This window comes from Emys orbicularis, chromosome 24 (genome assembly GCF_028017835.1).
Source record: "Emys orbicularis isolate rEmyOrb1 chromosome 24, rEmyOrb1.hap1, whole genome shotgun sequence".
Taxonomy (NCBI): domain Eukaryota; kingdom Metazoa; phylum Chordata; order Testudines; family Emydidae; genus Emys; species Emys orbicularis.
The window spans coordinates 12175063-12191495 of record NC_088706.1 but is presented as its reverse complement, the minus strand read 5'-3'; the positions used below and the strand labels follow the sequence as shown (position 1 = coordinate 12191495).

Sequence of the window (16433 nt, the reverse complement as noted above, 5' to 3'; positions counted from 1 at the left end):
ATAACCCCCCTGGGGACACTGAGGCACAGAAAGGGGAAGTGACATGCCCAGGGTCACCCAGCAGGCCAGTGGCAGAGTCGGGACTAGCACCCAGGCACCCTGACTCTGTGGCGTAAGCACGGGCTCTGTGCCTGTTCTGTAAAACAGGGCTAGCGGGGTTTTCTGCCTCACAGCTAGGGGGTTAAATCAGATGGGGGAGGGGGGGGGTATTTATGACCCAGAATTAGATTTTGTTAAAAAAAGACTCTACGAACACCCCCAGTGCTGAGAAACGTCCCTGTGCAAAGCACCAGCAGAAGACACTCTTCCACCTGCCCCTGGCAGCGCCAGCCTGCAGGAGAACCAGAGCAAGGCAGGGTAGGAGCCTAACCACGTGGTTAAGGAGCCCTCGGTTCAATTCTGCCACCAACTCTCCCTGTGACCACAGGCACCTCTCTGGCCTCAGCTGCACAATGGGGATAATCAACCTTCCTTCCTCTCATTAGCTGCCTTGTCTATGGAGATTATAGGCAGGGAAGGGGCAGTGCCTGGCACGCCAGGAGCCCCCATCTCGGAGGGGGCACTAGGCCCCTCCCCAATCACACTGATCCAACTCACTGCTCTAGTCTCCTTCTCCAACATGAGCAGCAGGAAAACGAGTTCAAAAAGCTCCATTAAGGGCAAGGAACAGATGAAGTTGGTTTGTTTCGTTTTTAAATGTTTCCAGGTGTAAACCGAAGGGGAAGGACAGTGGCAGCCAATGTGATTGTAACCTGCCCGAGCCCCTTTGATTAACCCTGGGGAATTATGCTTTGAGATCTGACTGCAAGGAGCTAGCCAGGCTGGAGGGTCAATCTCCAGCACGGGGGTGGAGGGAGGGAAAGGCTCCAGCACTAAGGCGCTGGGCAGGAGGGAGAGGAAAGCCAGCCGAGATCTCCACAGTGCTAGTTCCCCGCCAGGTGACTCACTCCCAGCCATGAATTAAACATTAAAGTCGCCACATGGGCCTGGTACGTCGGCCTGCCAGCTGCAGGGGGAGGAACGGGCTTTTATTCCTGGCTTTTTTCACCCCCCAAAGCTGGTCAGGAGCCAGATACCAGCAGCCCGGCCCCATGGAGCGCGTGTGACGAGAGCGAGCGGGGACCAGGGATGAATCAGCGCTGCCTGCGCTTGTGTATTGGAGCTGCCGGAGGGGGTGGAGGGCAGCCAGGGCTCCGCAGCTCTGCGAGGACCACAGCCAGGAAGCAAGAGCCATGTACGTCAGCCGGCTGAGATGGGCAGTGGGATGGCACGGCCGCCGGCCCATGCGCCCACCGCCTGGGATTAGAGATACAAACCCCGGTACTAAAGCCGCTTTCCCGGAGGCATCATGCCCCGGCCGTTTCAGGGGAGCACCAGCTCCCCTTGCTCAAGCAAGTCGTGCTCCACTCTGCCCCTGACCCCTTCGAACTGCCTCAAATCCTATTCAGGAGAGGAAGCGACATGGGAACTTGTGGCTTAGGGTGTGAGCATGTGGTAATGGGAGCTGGCCCTGGGGTGGGGATGGGGGTTTAGCATGGTGGGACCTTAACCTGAGCCCAGGGGGGAGGCATGGGGCAAATTCTGTGCTTATGCCAGCGGCTCTGGCCTGGCGTCTCAGCAGTAGGGCAAGCCTTCTTCTGACGCACCAGCTCTGCCGAAGCGGCCCTGCGGAACAGAGGCAAGGCCATGGGGGTGAGGGCTGAGGGTCAGGGCAACACCCACTCCCTCCCCACAGCCACAGGGCAGCAGCTGCAGCCCCTCTTGGCTCAGCCAGACGCTGCCGGGGGCGTGTGCATTTGGCATGGTTTCCAGAGGGCAGCTTGGTGCTTAAGGCCCACGGAAAGCCGAGGGGAGTTGGGGACCACGTGTCTCTTTGGCATTCTGCCCCTGTCCCCTTCTACAGCAGGTGGTGGGGCTGCAGAAAGCAGGGGATCCATCACCCACCTTGCCTGAGCAGAGGAGCAGCTGGGGGATGGAGCTCTGGGCCAGGAGGACTCAGCGGGGCCCCCTTGCTACACCAGCCACAGGGAGGGGGACTGACTTAACCCCTTCCTGGAAGGGGAACGTCCTGGAGGCAACAGGCAGACTCAGCCCGTTCTCCTGGCATCCTGAGGGCACTGCCCATATGCCAGGGCTACACAGGGTGTGGGGACAGTGGAGGTTCTCCAGGGGTGAATACGATGGGCCTTCCACTGTCCCCCAGGGTTTCCTGTGCACCTCGGGCAGCGCCGCTCTGCAGTTGCCTTGTTGAGTCCCATTCACCCTGGGCCTGCTAACCGCAGGCAGCTGAACTGGCCACTTCCTCAGGAAGCAAGGGGGGTGGCAGCTGGAGGTGTGCGTGTGGATGGGATTCAGGTCACGAGAACCTGAGAGGGTGTTTTGCTCCTAGCCCAGGAGCCAGCAGGAGGGAGCAGGACAGGGAGGCTGGTGCAAATGGAGGCAGGTTCTCAGCCCGGTTCCATCACTGTGGGACCCGGGTGCCGACAGTGAGAGCGGAGTGGTACCATCCCTGCCCGCCGCACCCCAAGGGCAATGGACGCTGCCCCTCCCTTTAGCTTCCAACAGCTGCGACCAGCCCCGCGAAGGGCAGAGCCCCCAGCGCCCTGGGCCGCCGGGACACAGCTGCAGTGGCAGGGCTGGGGTGTCCCTGCCCGGGGTGCTGCTTCCCTCAGAGCTTGGCCATGGCAGATGGAGACACCCGCATGGAGGGCCCCCCCCCCACACCATTGGGGGAGGAAGCAAAGCAGCCAGCTCCCTCCTCCCCCCAGGAGCTGCACTGCTCGTAACCCCCAGCAGGCTTGGCCGTACTCAGACAGCTCCTCCCTCCCCTCCGAGGACGAGGGGGAGGCTGCGGGGGAGTTTGCCGGTCACCCCCCATTGCCTACGGGCGGCGCAGGCCGCGTACCTGCGAAGAGCGCGCACGCGTCGGGCTCACTGCTGCTTGCAGGTGGAGAGCTTGCGGATCTTGCTGCTGGCAGAGCAGGCCTTGCGCGAAGGGTTGGACGAGGCGCTCGCCCGCCGCTCCGCTTTCAATTTGGTGCTTAGCTGTCCCGGCTCCGTCCCGTTCATGCACACCGGCTTGGGCAGCCCTTTGCCGCGGTTCTGCCCGTTTGGCGCAGCCTCCTCGTCAGGCACCTGTCCTGGAAGGGAAGCAGGAACCAGGGTCAGGCAGGTGGGAGAGGGGCCAGAGGCGGGGAGGTGGCGTGCTTAGCTGAACACCAGCTCTGCTCTAGTTCAGGATGGGTGTTGCGCTAAGATCCACACACTTCCTGGGATTCTCTCGACATCTGCTGTTCCTCACAGGGGCATAGGGTAGGGGTAGTGGCCCAAGCCTGGGGTCATTAGAGCAAGGGATTCCCAAGAGACAGATGTTTGCAAAACTCACATTGTGGTGGGCTTTTTTTGCACACACCTGGAGCTCAACCAGTGCCTCTAACCCTCCTAAGAGCAGCCATACTGGGTCAGCCCAAAGGTCCATCTAGCCCAGCATCCTGTCTTCTGACAGTGACCAATGCCAGGTGCCCCAGAGGGAATGAACAGGTAATCAAGTGAACCACATGGGATTTCTTTGAGCCCGGTCCTGGTCCCCACTGCCCCCTTGGGGCAGGAACACGACAAACTTTCCCCTGAATAATGTTTGTAACTCCAGGTCAGCACAAGCTAAACCAAGGTGCCTAAGAGAGAAATGCGCATGTACAGCAAGGCTCAGGCTGTTACCAGCTGGAGGGGTTCCCGGCAGTCTGGTCTCATTGAGCCTGGATGGCTCAGGGTGATCTCCTGTGGCCGCTGAACCTGGGTTACCCCCATGCCCTTCCCTCACCAGCTTTCACACGTTCCTCACATCCTGCAGCGGCTCCCTTTGGAAGCAGCATTTCGGAGCTAAGAACACTCCCTTCACTGTGTGTCCCCTGGTGGGTCTGAGAGGAGCCGAACCCCACATCCCGGAAGCGTACGAGGCACAACCAGGCAGCCCTACCTTGCTGAAGGGGACAGATGGGTTGATGCACTAACAGCTCCCGCAGCGGGTTCCTTCATCTAAAGTGAGCGCCACTAACATGACATCTGGGACTCGGGGAGGGAAGCTGCTGGCTCCCCATCTGGAAAAGGGGCTGAGCAACCCAGATCAGGAGAGGATCGCAGGGGGAAAGCCAGTTTAAGCCAAGCAGCAGGAGAGGCAGCACGAACTCGAAGCAGGAGCTACTTCAGTAAGGTTGCAATTCTCCCCCACGCAGAGGCCTCTGTGCCACTTATGACCCAAGGGCGGGCGGGGCTTGTGCTGGCCCCTCTGCACGGCCGTGAACTGCACCCCAGCTGCCTTACAGAACCCCGATCGTGGATCACCTCCCCCAGGGCCGAGCGACCCAGCAGCAGCTCAGAGGAGTGACTCAGCGCTGCAGAGAAACCGTTTCCAGTGGAATCAATTTCACAGCCTGGCCCCATTCCGGCTCAGGTAACGGGTGTTTGGCGGGGAACTGGGGGAGTGACATTAAACGAGAACGGCAAACACCCACCCAGCTCAGCGGGGCCCAGGGCGCTGAGGCGCGTACAATGCCCGCCGGCTTAGCCTGCCACGCTGCTCACGCTACCCCCGTCGGACGCAGGGCTCGGGAGGAGAGGAGTTGTCAGATTGCTCGTCTCTCCCCCCTCCCTGCCTCGCCACCAGCCCCATCCAAGGTAATTTCCATCTCGCAGGAGCGTCACGCTCCAGGGCCCTTCAGTTATGACTCAGAGGTTTGAGTGGAAGCGAAGGCTGGGAGGCGATTATGTGTAATTTTCTTTAAAAGGATGCGCAGATCCTCTCCCCGCCAAGGCCGTGTCACGTCAGCACTATGCTTGCGCCAACCATCACCCCACCTCTGCCGAGCCCCCCAGTAGGGGGGGAGTGACACATGGGAGGGAGCTGTAGTTTCCTGGAGGGGGGGGGGGAAGAGGAAGAATCTCAAGGGGTTCATCTGGAATGGCTTCGACTCTCCAACAGGGGGCGCTGCACCACAAACGCCGGTCACTGCATGCACACGCCTCCCAGAAGGGGTGGCCCTGTCCTCACCTGGCTATAGCTCCGTCCGAGGCTGCATGTCCCCGCACTGGGGCAGGCTGGACAGCTCGGGGATTTTACTACGCCGGGCATAGGGCACCCACCAAAGCGTCCAAGCCCCAGAGAAAAGGGTTGGCCCAAGGGCAGCACAGTGCATTCTGCCACACCCGGGCATGTGTCCAGCCTGTGCCCACCCCAAATTTCCCACAGGGCAGCATATTACCTCATAAGCCTGCTGAGCAGGTTGCCTCTCCCCCCCAACAGGTCTGCAAATCCCCCCCTCCCCCTTGGCTTCGCTCTGATCTCCCCTGCCTGCCCCCCATTACTGCACAGGCTTTAACATGTACCCCAGTGCTAGGCATTTCAAATCCTCATGGCAGGTGGCAAAAAGTCATTTAGAAAAGCTGGACATGCACAAGTCCATGGGGCTGGATCTAATGCATGCGAGGGCGCGGAGGGAGTTGGCTGATGTGATTGTAGAGCCGTTGGCCATTATCTTTGAAAACTCGTGGCGATTGGAAAAAGGCAAATATAGCGCCCATCCTTAGAAAAGGGAAGAAGGAGAATCTGGGGAACTACAGACCGGTCAGCCTCACCTCAGGCCCTGGAAAAATCATGAAGCAGGTCCTCAAGGAAACCATTTTGAAGCACTTGGAGGAGAGGAAAGTGATCAGGAACAGTCAACATGGATTCACCAAGGGCAAGACATGCCTGACCAACCTGATTGCCTTCTGTGATGAGATAACTGGCTCTGTGGATATGGGGAAAGCGGTGGATGTGATATATCTTGACTTTAGCAAAGTTTTTGATACGGTCTCCCATGATATTCTTGCCAGCAAGTTAAAGAAGTATGGATTGGATGAATGGCGTATAAGGTGGATAGAAAGCTGGCTAGATCATCGGGCTCAATAGGCAGTGAACAACGGCTCGATGTCTAGTTGGCAGCTGGTATCAAGCAGAGTGCCCCAGGGTCGGTCCTGGGGGTGGTTTTGTTCAACATCCTCATTTAAGATCTGGATGATGGGATGGATTGCACCCTCAGCAAGTTCACGGATGACACTAAACTGGGGGGAGAGGTAGATACGCTGGAGGGTAGGGATAGGGTCCAGAGTGACCAAACCAATTGGAGGATTGGGCTAAAAGAAATCTGATGAGGTTCAACAAGGACAAGTGCAGAGTCCTGCACTTAGGACGGAAGAATCCCATCCACTGCTACAGGCTGGGGACTGACTGACTAATCGGCAGTTCTGCAGGAAAGGACTTGGGGATTACAGTGGACGAGAAGCTGGATATGAGTCAGCAGTGTGCCCTTGTTGCCAAAAAGGCTAACGGCATATTAGTAGGAGCATTGCCAGCAGATCGAGGGAAGTGATTTCCCCCCTGGTGAGGCCACATCTGGAGTATTGCATCCAGTTTTGGGCCCCCCACTACAGAAAGGACGTGGATAAATTGGAGAGTCCAGTGGAGGGCAACGAAAATGATTAGGAGGCTGGGGCACATGACTTGTGAGGAGAGGCTGAGGGAACTGGGGTTATTTAGTCTCCAGAAGAGAAGAATGAGGGAGGATTTGATAGCAACCTTCAACTACCTGAAGGGGGGTTCCAAAGAGGACGGAGCTCAGCTGTTCTCAATGGTGGTAGATGAAAGAACAAGGAGCAATAGTGTCAAGTTGCAGTGGGGGAGGTTTAGGTTGGATATTAGGAAACACTATTTCAGTAGGAGGGTGGTGAAGCACTGGAATGGGTTCCCTAGGGAGGTGGTGAAATCTTCATCTTTAGGGGTTTTTAAGGTCAGGCTTGACAAAGCCCTGGCTGGGATGATTTAGTTGGGGTTGGTCCTGCTTTGAGCAGGGGGTTGGACTAGATGACCTCCTGAGGTCTCTTCCTGCCCTAGTCTTCTATGATTCTATGATCTCAGAGGATTCATTGGTAGCAATAAGCCATGAAGCGGGGGAGGGGACGCTTTGCTCCGACACACACACACTTTTCCAGTGAATTCTTTTCTTTCCCTTGAACGTGCATGCAGATTAGTCTAGTGAAACGGCCACTGGCCTGCACATTGCACTGTATCGCTCTCACTGCCATGCAGGGAATGCATCCAGCCCGCCTTCCCCCAACCCCAGCATTTGCCTTTCACATGGCACGGCATGGGGGGGGGGGGGGGGCGCCCACACGGCAAGGGATAGCAGAACCCACGCAGAGGCTCTGACACAGGAGAGGGAATGTGATAGCATACAAAAGCATGCCATGATCCAAGAGCTGGAAGCACAAGCTAGCCAAATTCAGGCTAGAAATTAGGTGTGTGTTAACAGTGAGGGGTATTACCCACTGGAACATCTGACCTGGGAACATGGCGGATTCGCCATCCCTTGAAGCCTTAAATCAAGATTGGACGTTTCTTTCTAAGAGAGACGCTTTGAGCTCAACCCCAGGATATGGGCCTGAGGCAGGAATGTCCGAGTGAAGGTCCCCGGGCTCCGTTCGCCGGAGATCAGACTAGAACAGCATCATGGCCTTATAAATCTACGGCTGTCAGAAGCAGGTTTAGCTCCTTGCTATCAGAGCCACAATAGCAGCTGCCAGAGAGAGTGATGTGGAAACCACGGCCCATGGCTCTAGAAGGGACGTAAAGCAGGGAGGGCCCCAGTCACACTAGCATGGACTAGCCCCTTTGTTGTCTCTGCGGAGGGAGCACAGAGTGGGTAACACCATTCAGAGCAAAATGGTTTTTGCTCTTCCTCCTGCTGCAGTTCATTAGCTTGATTTTTTAGCAAGACAAATACCCTAGAGCAGGGCCAGTCAGGAGGTTGCAACCACTCTCCCTTTTCCTCATATCGTTCAATGGGGTGGTGGCTCCCGGCTAGATTTTGGCTACATATGATTTGGGGGCCACGGGTGTCCTGCTCTGGAAGAGATTGAGACCCACTTCTCTATAGCAGCCCATTTAAGACTGAAGATTGGTGCTGTGGGGGGAGATCTCCTAACCTCGGGGTGATTTCTGGACAAGCATTTGCCCACTGTCTGTCTGAAGGGGTCCTTCCTGCATCAGTTTCACATCCAAGGCCATTGTCCCAATACCCTGCCTTACCTGCTGGAGAACATCCCAGGAAGTTGGTTTTGTTTTGCATTCCGATTCTGGGCTGGCTGTGGGAGTCCGGTTTCAGGCCCAGGTTGACATTTTCAGGGATAATTCACTACTTTTGGGTGCCCAACTTGACAGCCATTGGGGCCCAGCGCTGGGACTCCAGCTACCAGCTCAGCACCCCGTGACAATCAAGCCCCCAGAGGTTCAGGGTGAGCACCCAACCCGAGAGGCCAATTTTGGATCACATTGGTTTAAGCGCCTTGCATAGGAGCACACAGGGAAGACAGTGAAACCCAGCTGTCCCAGGTCACGGTTTGTGCCAAAAGCAGCGTGTGATTCTGGGAGGCCCAGCCTGACACACAACACAAAGTGCTGGGCACCATCCCCCTCTGGCAAATGAGGCCCTTTTAGAAATGTGTCACGGTGGGACCCCCAAAAAATAGGCTTGGCCCACCCTGACAGACAGCGTATCACAGCCACAGCTCCCCACGGAGAGAATTCAGGATTTTAACTCACTTCTCACCAAACCCCAATGATGTGGCTGCAGCACCTCAAATAACCCTGCTCAAAGCAGAGCTGAGCATTTAAAGCTCCCACTCTTCCCTGTTCATCTGAACTCGAGCCAAATCAATTAACGCTTCCAACCGGAAAAAAAATCGGACTCGTTCATCTGTCTTTTGTGCAACGGCTCCTTGCCCCCCAAAGGAGGATTCCAGAAAGCGTCTCTGGATTTTGGGGGGTGGGACACACACGAACATCCCCCAAAGCTAATTTTATCTCCTTCCTCAATAATTGAGCGTCAGCGGCTCTCAATGAAACTAAAAATTTAACACTTGATGGAGTTCGGCATCTTTCCGCCCACACGGAAGCCTGTGACCCACTGTGCTGCGGCTGTTAGAACACGCATTATTCTGCCTTCCCATTATCAGCAAAGCGGCGGTACAAAAAGAGAGATGACAGCCACGGAGAGCGTGCGTGTTTGTCCTTGCCACCTTTCGGGCTTGCCAATCATTCGGTCCAGCTCACAGACACAAGAGCAGTTGCAAATGAAAACGCCTCTTTCGCAAAGTACTTTTGAACCGGCTGCGCGCGTGCACACAAAGGATAGAAATACACTTTTGCAAACACTTGACACTTATTTTTAGACTCTAGTCTCGGCTTCATTTTCCAGCCCCTTCCTGGATGTCAGGGAGTGAAAACAAACATACATAACTACAGCGGCCATTTGTCTCTGCATGAACCACAGATTGCAGTTCAGACTGAAGAGGGTTAACAATGGGGGATGGAGGACGCAAGGGCGCATTCCTTTTAACCTGAAGTTTTGAGACAAAGCCAGCAAGCAGGATCCCTAACCTCACTTAATGTCGCCCTTGGAGTTGAAAAAGGCGGACACCTCTGGAAGTGATGGTTTGTGATGTGCCAGACACCATAACATACTCTCTCCAGCAATTTCCTCCGAGGAGACGTTTAACAGATATTGAGCGAGGGACACCATGTTTAAGGCTCTCTGCAGAGCAGCATAAATCTTTAAAGAACCCTTCAAAAATACAGCACATTGTTAAAGCCCCTTCTTCCTCTGATCAATGTAAGGTTTAATGAGGCTCCCTCCCTCCTCCCCCAACAGAGCTCCCACCCCCGCCTATGAGTCACTTGTTCGCTCGCTCTGCTGCCCGATGGAACCACAGCTCAATTGATCAGAGTCATTTACAAGTTTTCTATTTTAATGGAATTTCACTCTTAAAAAGTGAAGGCTGGCAAAGCAGAGCGGAGTTCACGAGGCTGGGAAGGGAAGATAATCTGTTCTCTTTGCAAGCTGTCCCTTGATTTCGGGAACACACACACAGCAGAGTCCAGCTTGTCCTCTCCCTCCTGCTCCCCAAACATCCATTCCTAGGGAAGGTTTCACTCACCGGAACTGCAATCTGCATGTTACAAGTTCACACATGCCACGGCCGGAAGGGACCAATGTGATCATCTAGTCTGACCTCCTGTGTCTGACAAAGGCCACAGAACTTCCCCAAATAAGTCCTAGGGCAGATCATTTAGAAAAAAAAACACCCAATCTTGATTTAAAAATTCTCAGTGATGGAGACCCTGGTGAACTGTTCCAATGGTTAATTATTCACTGTTAAAAACGTACACCAAATATCCAACCCTTTAAAGCGGCTTCCCTGTACATGCAGTTTCACCGTATCCCAGTTCACTGGTACCATTATAATTGCCTTAAGACCCTTCAAATAGGGATGGCTATTAGGGAGCCCTGTGGACTGACCATCCCTCGGAGGGACTGATCAGAAGCCATGGGATAAAGTGGGCAGCAGGTCTCTTTAGTCATGTACCCAAACTTGGATCAAACCAGCTTCTGGCAGGCACACGGAGGGGGTCTGTATGTACTTTGCCTTCCAACCTTTGTAGGTCACACACACAGGATGAGCCAAGCCATAGCTCATTTGTTTGACTTGAGAAGGGTCTGTAACATATTAATCAGGAAGGAACTGATGCCTCTGCTGAAATAAAGGGCACTCTACAATAGCTGAGAGAGTCAGGGATGGGGCGTTTCAGGCAGTCGCTCACACAGCGCTTTCCTGCGCCAGCTATCTGATCACCCCTGTACAACTGTTCTTTAGGTAACTGAGGTTCTAGGAACATCAACACCCAAGTCTTAATACAACAAAAGATGTGTTACCACACCCAGGTAATTGCAGTGAGTGCTGCTCTGTGCAGCTGCTATTAACCAGAGCGCTCTATCCCTCTGAAGAGGTACAAAGCATGCAAGAGAACTCCAAACATCTTTCAGTAATTTGCGTCTCAGCTTGCTGAGTGACAGCTCTTATTTGGGTTTAAATGCTGTTTGCATCAGAAGCACATAATAGCAGAGATGGCTGCTCCAGCTACAATCTTCCCTTGTTACAAAGCACCTGCCTGCCGAGAGCATAACATCCGCTGAGATGAGCGGATGAACGCTGCTGTCAGGATAGCGCTGATGGAGGCGCAGCCCTGCCCAGCGCAGGGTGCTGCACGTGCAAGGTAAAGAGTGCTGAGCACGGGGACCACAGACCTGAGTCCCTGCTGGGCAGCCACTAAGTGTACATCTACACTTCTACCAGAGATGGAAAGCACACCTCCAGCTTGATGTCTGCACCCTAGATCCGATTGACCTAGCATGCTAAAACCAGAAGTGCAGCCGTAGTGGCGCAAGCGGACGCTGGGGCTACCTGTGCAAATTCCTAGGGGCCTGGGAGGGCTTGTCCTCTGGGTGGCTAGCCCATCATGCTGCTCATGCCACAGGCTACACTTCTAGTTTTAGTGCACTAGCTCAAGCATAGCTAGCACGCGTATGTCTGCTTGAGCTGGAAATTACACCTCCAGCGCCAGTGCAGTTGTACCCGAAGCAACTCCTATCTAACAGCAGGTAGGAAGCCTAGGAGGACCGGCAGAACTAAGGGGCACATTAACAGGGGGCTGCACTTAAGACCGCGTCTCCTCAGACATATTCTAGACTTGGGGGCTTGAGGCTTATCACCACTCAGTGCAGAGCCTATGCCTAGTGCTTGGCTTTACTTGCACTGAACAGAGGCAACCTTACATGCCCTGCTGTGCGCCACAGAAGGAACCACAGGACCATGACCTCTCTTGCCTCTGTACATAAAAGGAACTCAGCACTCCAGCCTGGCTCAGGGAGGTTCTGCAGACTTGTGCGTGACCGGAACCGGAGCATGGGCCATCCCTGTGAACATGCTAACGTGTGATCGCTCTCTACCGCCGCACACGTACGCAGAGCTGTACCTTTTACAGCACTGAACTGTACAGGAACGTAACAGCACAGAATCAACGAGAAATTCTTCAGTATCTCAGCTGGGGTGACAACAGGGAGGGGGACCCAGAAATACTTCAGGGTTAGGCAGTAAGAATTAGTGAGCCAGGGGGCCCGGGCGGCGTGGGGGCTGTACAGAAAGCAATCAAAGCAGCACAAGATGGAGCTGCCAGTCAGCGAGGGGCTTGGTCTCCCACGGTGGCAACAGATACCCGGATTAAACAAACCTTTCAGTACTCGACTCCCGATAAACTTTGTTTAAAAAAAAAGCTTCTGTATTAAAAATAAGACTCAAAATAGACAACTGCAGCGTTTCACTGTAGCAACCTATCGACAGAACTAACTAAGAGGGCGCAAGGCTGGTTAGGGTATGCAGTAGTCACAGCAAATGCCATTGGGACCTTCAATGCTGGTTCTCTCTCAGGTCACCTGCACTCTGGAACCTTATGGCTAATCTTTGTTTAACAAAAGGAGCAGACTCCCTCCCGGAACAGATATGTGGCTTTTTTAAAGTAACGGTGCCCTGTTAGTGGTGGGAAAGATCCTGCTGGGGCGCAGAGAAGTTAGGAGATTCCAAGCCAACACTATAGTTTAAGCATAAACGCAACTATCTGTTCTCTCCGGTAGCTGTAGCAAAACTAGGCTAAACTTCGAATTCCTCTTCAACGTTCCCGTCCGCTGGCAGCTCAGCTTCCTCTTCAACTGGCTCGGCAAGATCCCTCATCTGCTCTGCTCTGTCCTCTCTAAGCCCTGCCTCAGCTTTCTCCTCTGAACCTGGGGAATGCACAGGAAAGCAACAGACCGTGGTTAGAAAGAGACGCTTATTCTCTACACTGGACCCTGGGCAGTGATGACAAGGAGCTCGACACTGTGGGCCCTTCGCTCGGCTGGTGTTAAGTACAACAGATCCATCAGGGAGAAGAAACGCTAATTTAGGGAATAAATTCACACGATTCAACTTCTCTGACGAGGAGGAAGAGAGCTGGGTGGGAAGAGGGGAAAGTGGGGGCTCCGATTCCCACCATTCACTGCTCTAGTCCTCCAAGGGCTGCCACGGGAGCATGTGGCCCCATCAGACACAGGCAGGAGTTAGGGGGAAGAAAATATTGGCCAAGAATTTCAAACCTGGCTGCCTCAAGTGAGGCTCCTGTTGGAGTTGCTGGGTGTGTCTCAAAAAATCAGGTCCCTCATGTAGGTATCTAAATATGGCTATAGGGACCCAGCTTTAGGCTTCCAGGTTTGAAAGCACTGACTGCAGCCTCATAAGGACCCTCAAAGGAACAGAGGAGGCGCCAGCAGAATCCCTGTTCCAGGTCCCAGACAGTACAGGAAATATTCTGGCAAATTCTCTTCTCTCCTCCGCACCGCGCCTGCTGTTAGAAAGGCTCTAGAGAGGAGGCAGTTTCAGGAGCCTACCGAGTTTTTACATGGAACTGAAAGAGCCTCCATGAAGATACCCAAGGAAGCCCTGGCTTAGTGAATGGTCACCTTTCTAGACCCTAAACATTGGTCAATGGTACTGGTGGAGCGTGAGGACAATGGGAGAGAATGCAGCCTTCAGACTAATCAGAACTTCCCAAGGTGTTGAGAGCTCTGCGGTTTGCCCAGCTGGTACTGGTACACAAGTCCTTATTAGAAACCCTAGTTATTAGGAATGACCGATTGTCACAGGGGAACCAGCACTTGGAAAATTTCACTCTGATGAAACTCCCTTAGTCTTGGAAAGCCAGGCTCCACCCTGCCCAAGTACACGTCCACTTGACTGGATGTTTGCATGGACACTCCTCTGGGGGGATTTTACAAGGAGCTAAGACACTGCTGGCTTAGCTCACTTTGATCACTTGCCAAGGCAGCAGCAAACAAAGGAAAATTCTGGGCATGTAGCTGCCTGAGAGGTCAACCTAGGGCTGGGTTATTACCCCACGCCTTTAAATGCATAGGCCACTCAAAGCTAAAAGTTGCCCGGGTTGCCTTCACGGCACTCTGAGCTCCCAGGGATGAGTTCCCGGATCACACTCCGTCAGGAAGGACCCACAATCTGATCAGGGAGCCGAGGCACAATTTGTCCTAAGGTCTAGCTTCTGCATTGAGGACACCGATCTCACCTTTATTCATACCCTACTCAGAGGCAACGTGGGAGGGGGCGCATGTGGGGTCATGTGCCCCCCGGTTTGCTGCTTGGCTTGTACTGAGCATGCTCAGTAACACTGCTGAAGCCAGCTGCCCTCACTTTGTCCCCCCACTATCAGCAGGCACAGGTCATCTCTGACCCTACTGAAGTCCATGAGAATTTGGCTCAGTCTGGCAATCCTACACCCCAGGAGCTGGAAGTCTTCCCAAGAGCAGAGATGACCTATCCTCAGACACTTAGGATCACCTTGTCGTAGAAGAAGTCATCTCCTGTACCCTCTCCTTGCAAAGTGACTATCAGACCATCCATACCTGGATGAAGCAGAATGAAGACAAGGGGGCAACTGACAGACATTTATGGTACATAGTTTGTAATCTATTAAGCAGGTAAAATAGGAGCAAGGAGGTTGAGCAACTAATTTGATTGCTGCTGGTGTTAAGAATGAAAGTGATCAAGCCAAGTCTTTGTACTGTGCCCTCCCGTTGCCTTGGCCTGCCGGCTCTCAACATAGCCTTAATTTCTCTCTCTCCAGCCAAGTTCCAGGATTTATATGCACCCAGTCACTGACATTTTCAAAGCCAACTGGGGTATTCAGCTACACAATTCCCACTGATCAGCGGGAGTTGCATGGTTAAATTGACTATCTGGCTCTGAAGATCTCAAGCTCTTTACCGATTTTTAGAATTTGAGATTTTTTTCCTGTAAAGCAATTCTGTAACTAGACAGTTTCAGAGACGGGGGCAGGGGAAAATAAGCCGCAACAAAGCTGAAAGTTAAGCATAACTCTCTCAACGTCCCCTCCCCCACCCACAAGTACGCCATCTGCTAGGAATACGGAGTCATTATACCGGGCTTCAGAATAACTTTGAGATGGTCTTGTAAAATTGGCTGTGGAATGAAGCATGCTGAACAATAAAATCCAGCGGGTAGAGGCTATTACTGGATGCAATGAAGGAAATTGGAAAGGGTATCCTATTTAAGAAATCAAGGACCGATGCATCCGGATCACTATGGCTGGCTCAAAGATCGTGCATCATTTAATAATCAACAGGCTTCTCAGCTACTGAAAGCATTTGGCCATTCAAACCATGTTTTCTCTCCAGAACGTTTTAAAATTGGCCTGAAACGTTACCTCCCCCTCCCCCATCCCATCACCTTCCTCTTGCTTACCTGGTACTGTGAAGTCCTGAGTGTAGATGATATCATCTTCAATGTCATACAAGTCATCATCCTCTTCCTCATTGTAGCCATGGAGATCTTCCAGATAAGGCACCACCGTCATACTCCTCCACCTGTCCTTTGTCTCTGGGCTAGGAGGTATGGGGACCAGAGCCTCTGCCTGAGTATGTTTCTTACGAAACCAGCTGCAAAGAGTCCAAGGCACAGAGTTTCAATGGTCTCCCTTTCGACAGGAAGCCCCAAGAGTCTGAGGTGCTCCCTACCAATCATATCAGAGCTATGTGGGTTTTTTTAATTAATGGAAAACATCTTGCACTGTTTTTTTCCCCTCGTAGGCTTCACCATAGGGCATAGTCTGGGGAGGCCAGTGGCAAAAAAAGGTGAATCCTGGGGCCTCTTGTCTCCGCTGCTCTGCGGCAGGAAATAAAGTACGAGGTGAGCGCGCCACTCCTGAGGGCATCCAGGCCACTGACTGCCATTGAGCTAAGGAGAACCTCGGATGGATCTACAAAACCGTCTCTTGCGTTATTGCAGCAATGGCTATACACCGCTAGATACACATGACCATGACAAATACCCACAATAGGATGGCTCAGGGGACCAGAAATAGGATATGGAGCCTTTCACCTCTCGCTCACCGATTCCAACCTGGCCTGAATGAACATGGAGAATGAATTACTGCCACTGCATATATACAGGGGGCTCCTCAACAGCAAGGGTGGCAGTGAGCAGTGTGAGGAAAGCCAGCACTCACTGCTGCTCTCTGAGCTGTACCTGATCTGTGGACAGACAGGAGATTTTTGTCTTTAGTGCTGAGAATCAAGCACTTTCTCCCAGCTTTAGAGAGTCATAAAACAGCATAACAGGAAGAAAAGGGAACTTGCAGCCTATGAGTTTAAGGGCTATGGATCTTGACCCCAATCTCCCCCTTCATGGCAATATTCAGTGGGATCATGGCAAAGTCACTTAATATTTTACCCTTCCACCTCACCCGTGTCTTGTTGGAATTCTACCACCATTTAATCCATCACCCACAGTGCTGTTCTAACTTGCCATCTGCCCAGAGAAGAATCTCAGCGCCAAATGCCATTATTAATCAGATCAAGAGTCTAACGGTCTTGCATTACGTCAATATCTCAGGAGCCAGATGGGTGGCCTTTCCCATTCTTCACCGCCCTATAATAGACATA

The 16433-nt window shown here is 53.2% G+C and overlaps 1 protein-coding gene across 1 annotated transcript in view; it reads right to left on the bottom strand.

Annotated features, from left to right (window-relative positions):
* The window catches only part of STK11 (serine/threonine kinase 11), a 73508-nt gene that overhangs the window by 891 nt on the left and 56184 nt on the right, over nt 1–16433 (bottom strand). The window contains exons 8-9 of the mRNA XM_065422186.1: nt 15235–15428; nt 2906–3140 (exon numbers count right to left, since the gene is read on the bottom strand). Coding sequence (XP_065278258.1) covers nt 2932–3140; nt 15235–15428 — 403 coding nt within the window. The 3' untranslated portion in view covers nt 2906–2931. The remainder of the gene's footprint in view (nt 1–2905; nt 3141–15234; nt 15429–16433) is intronic.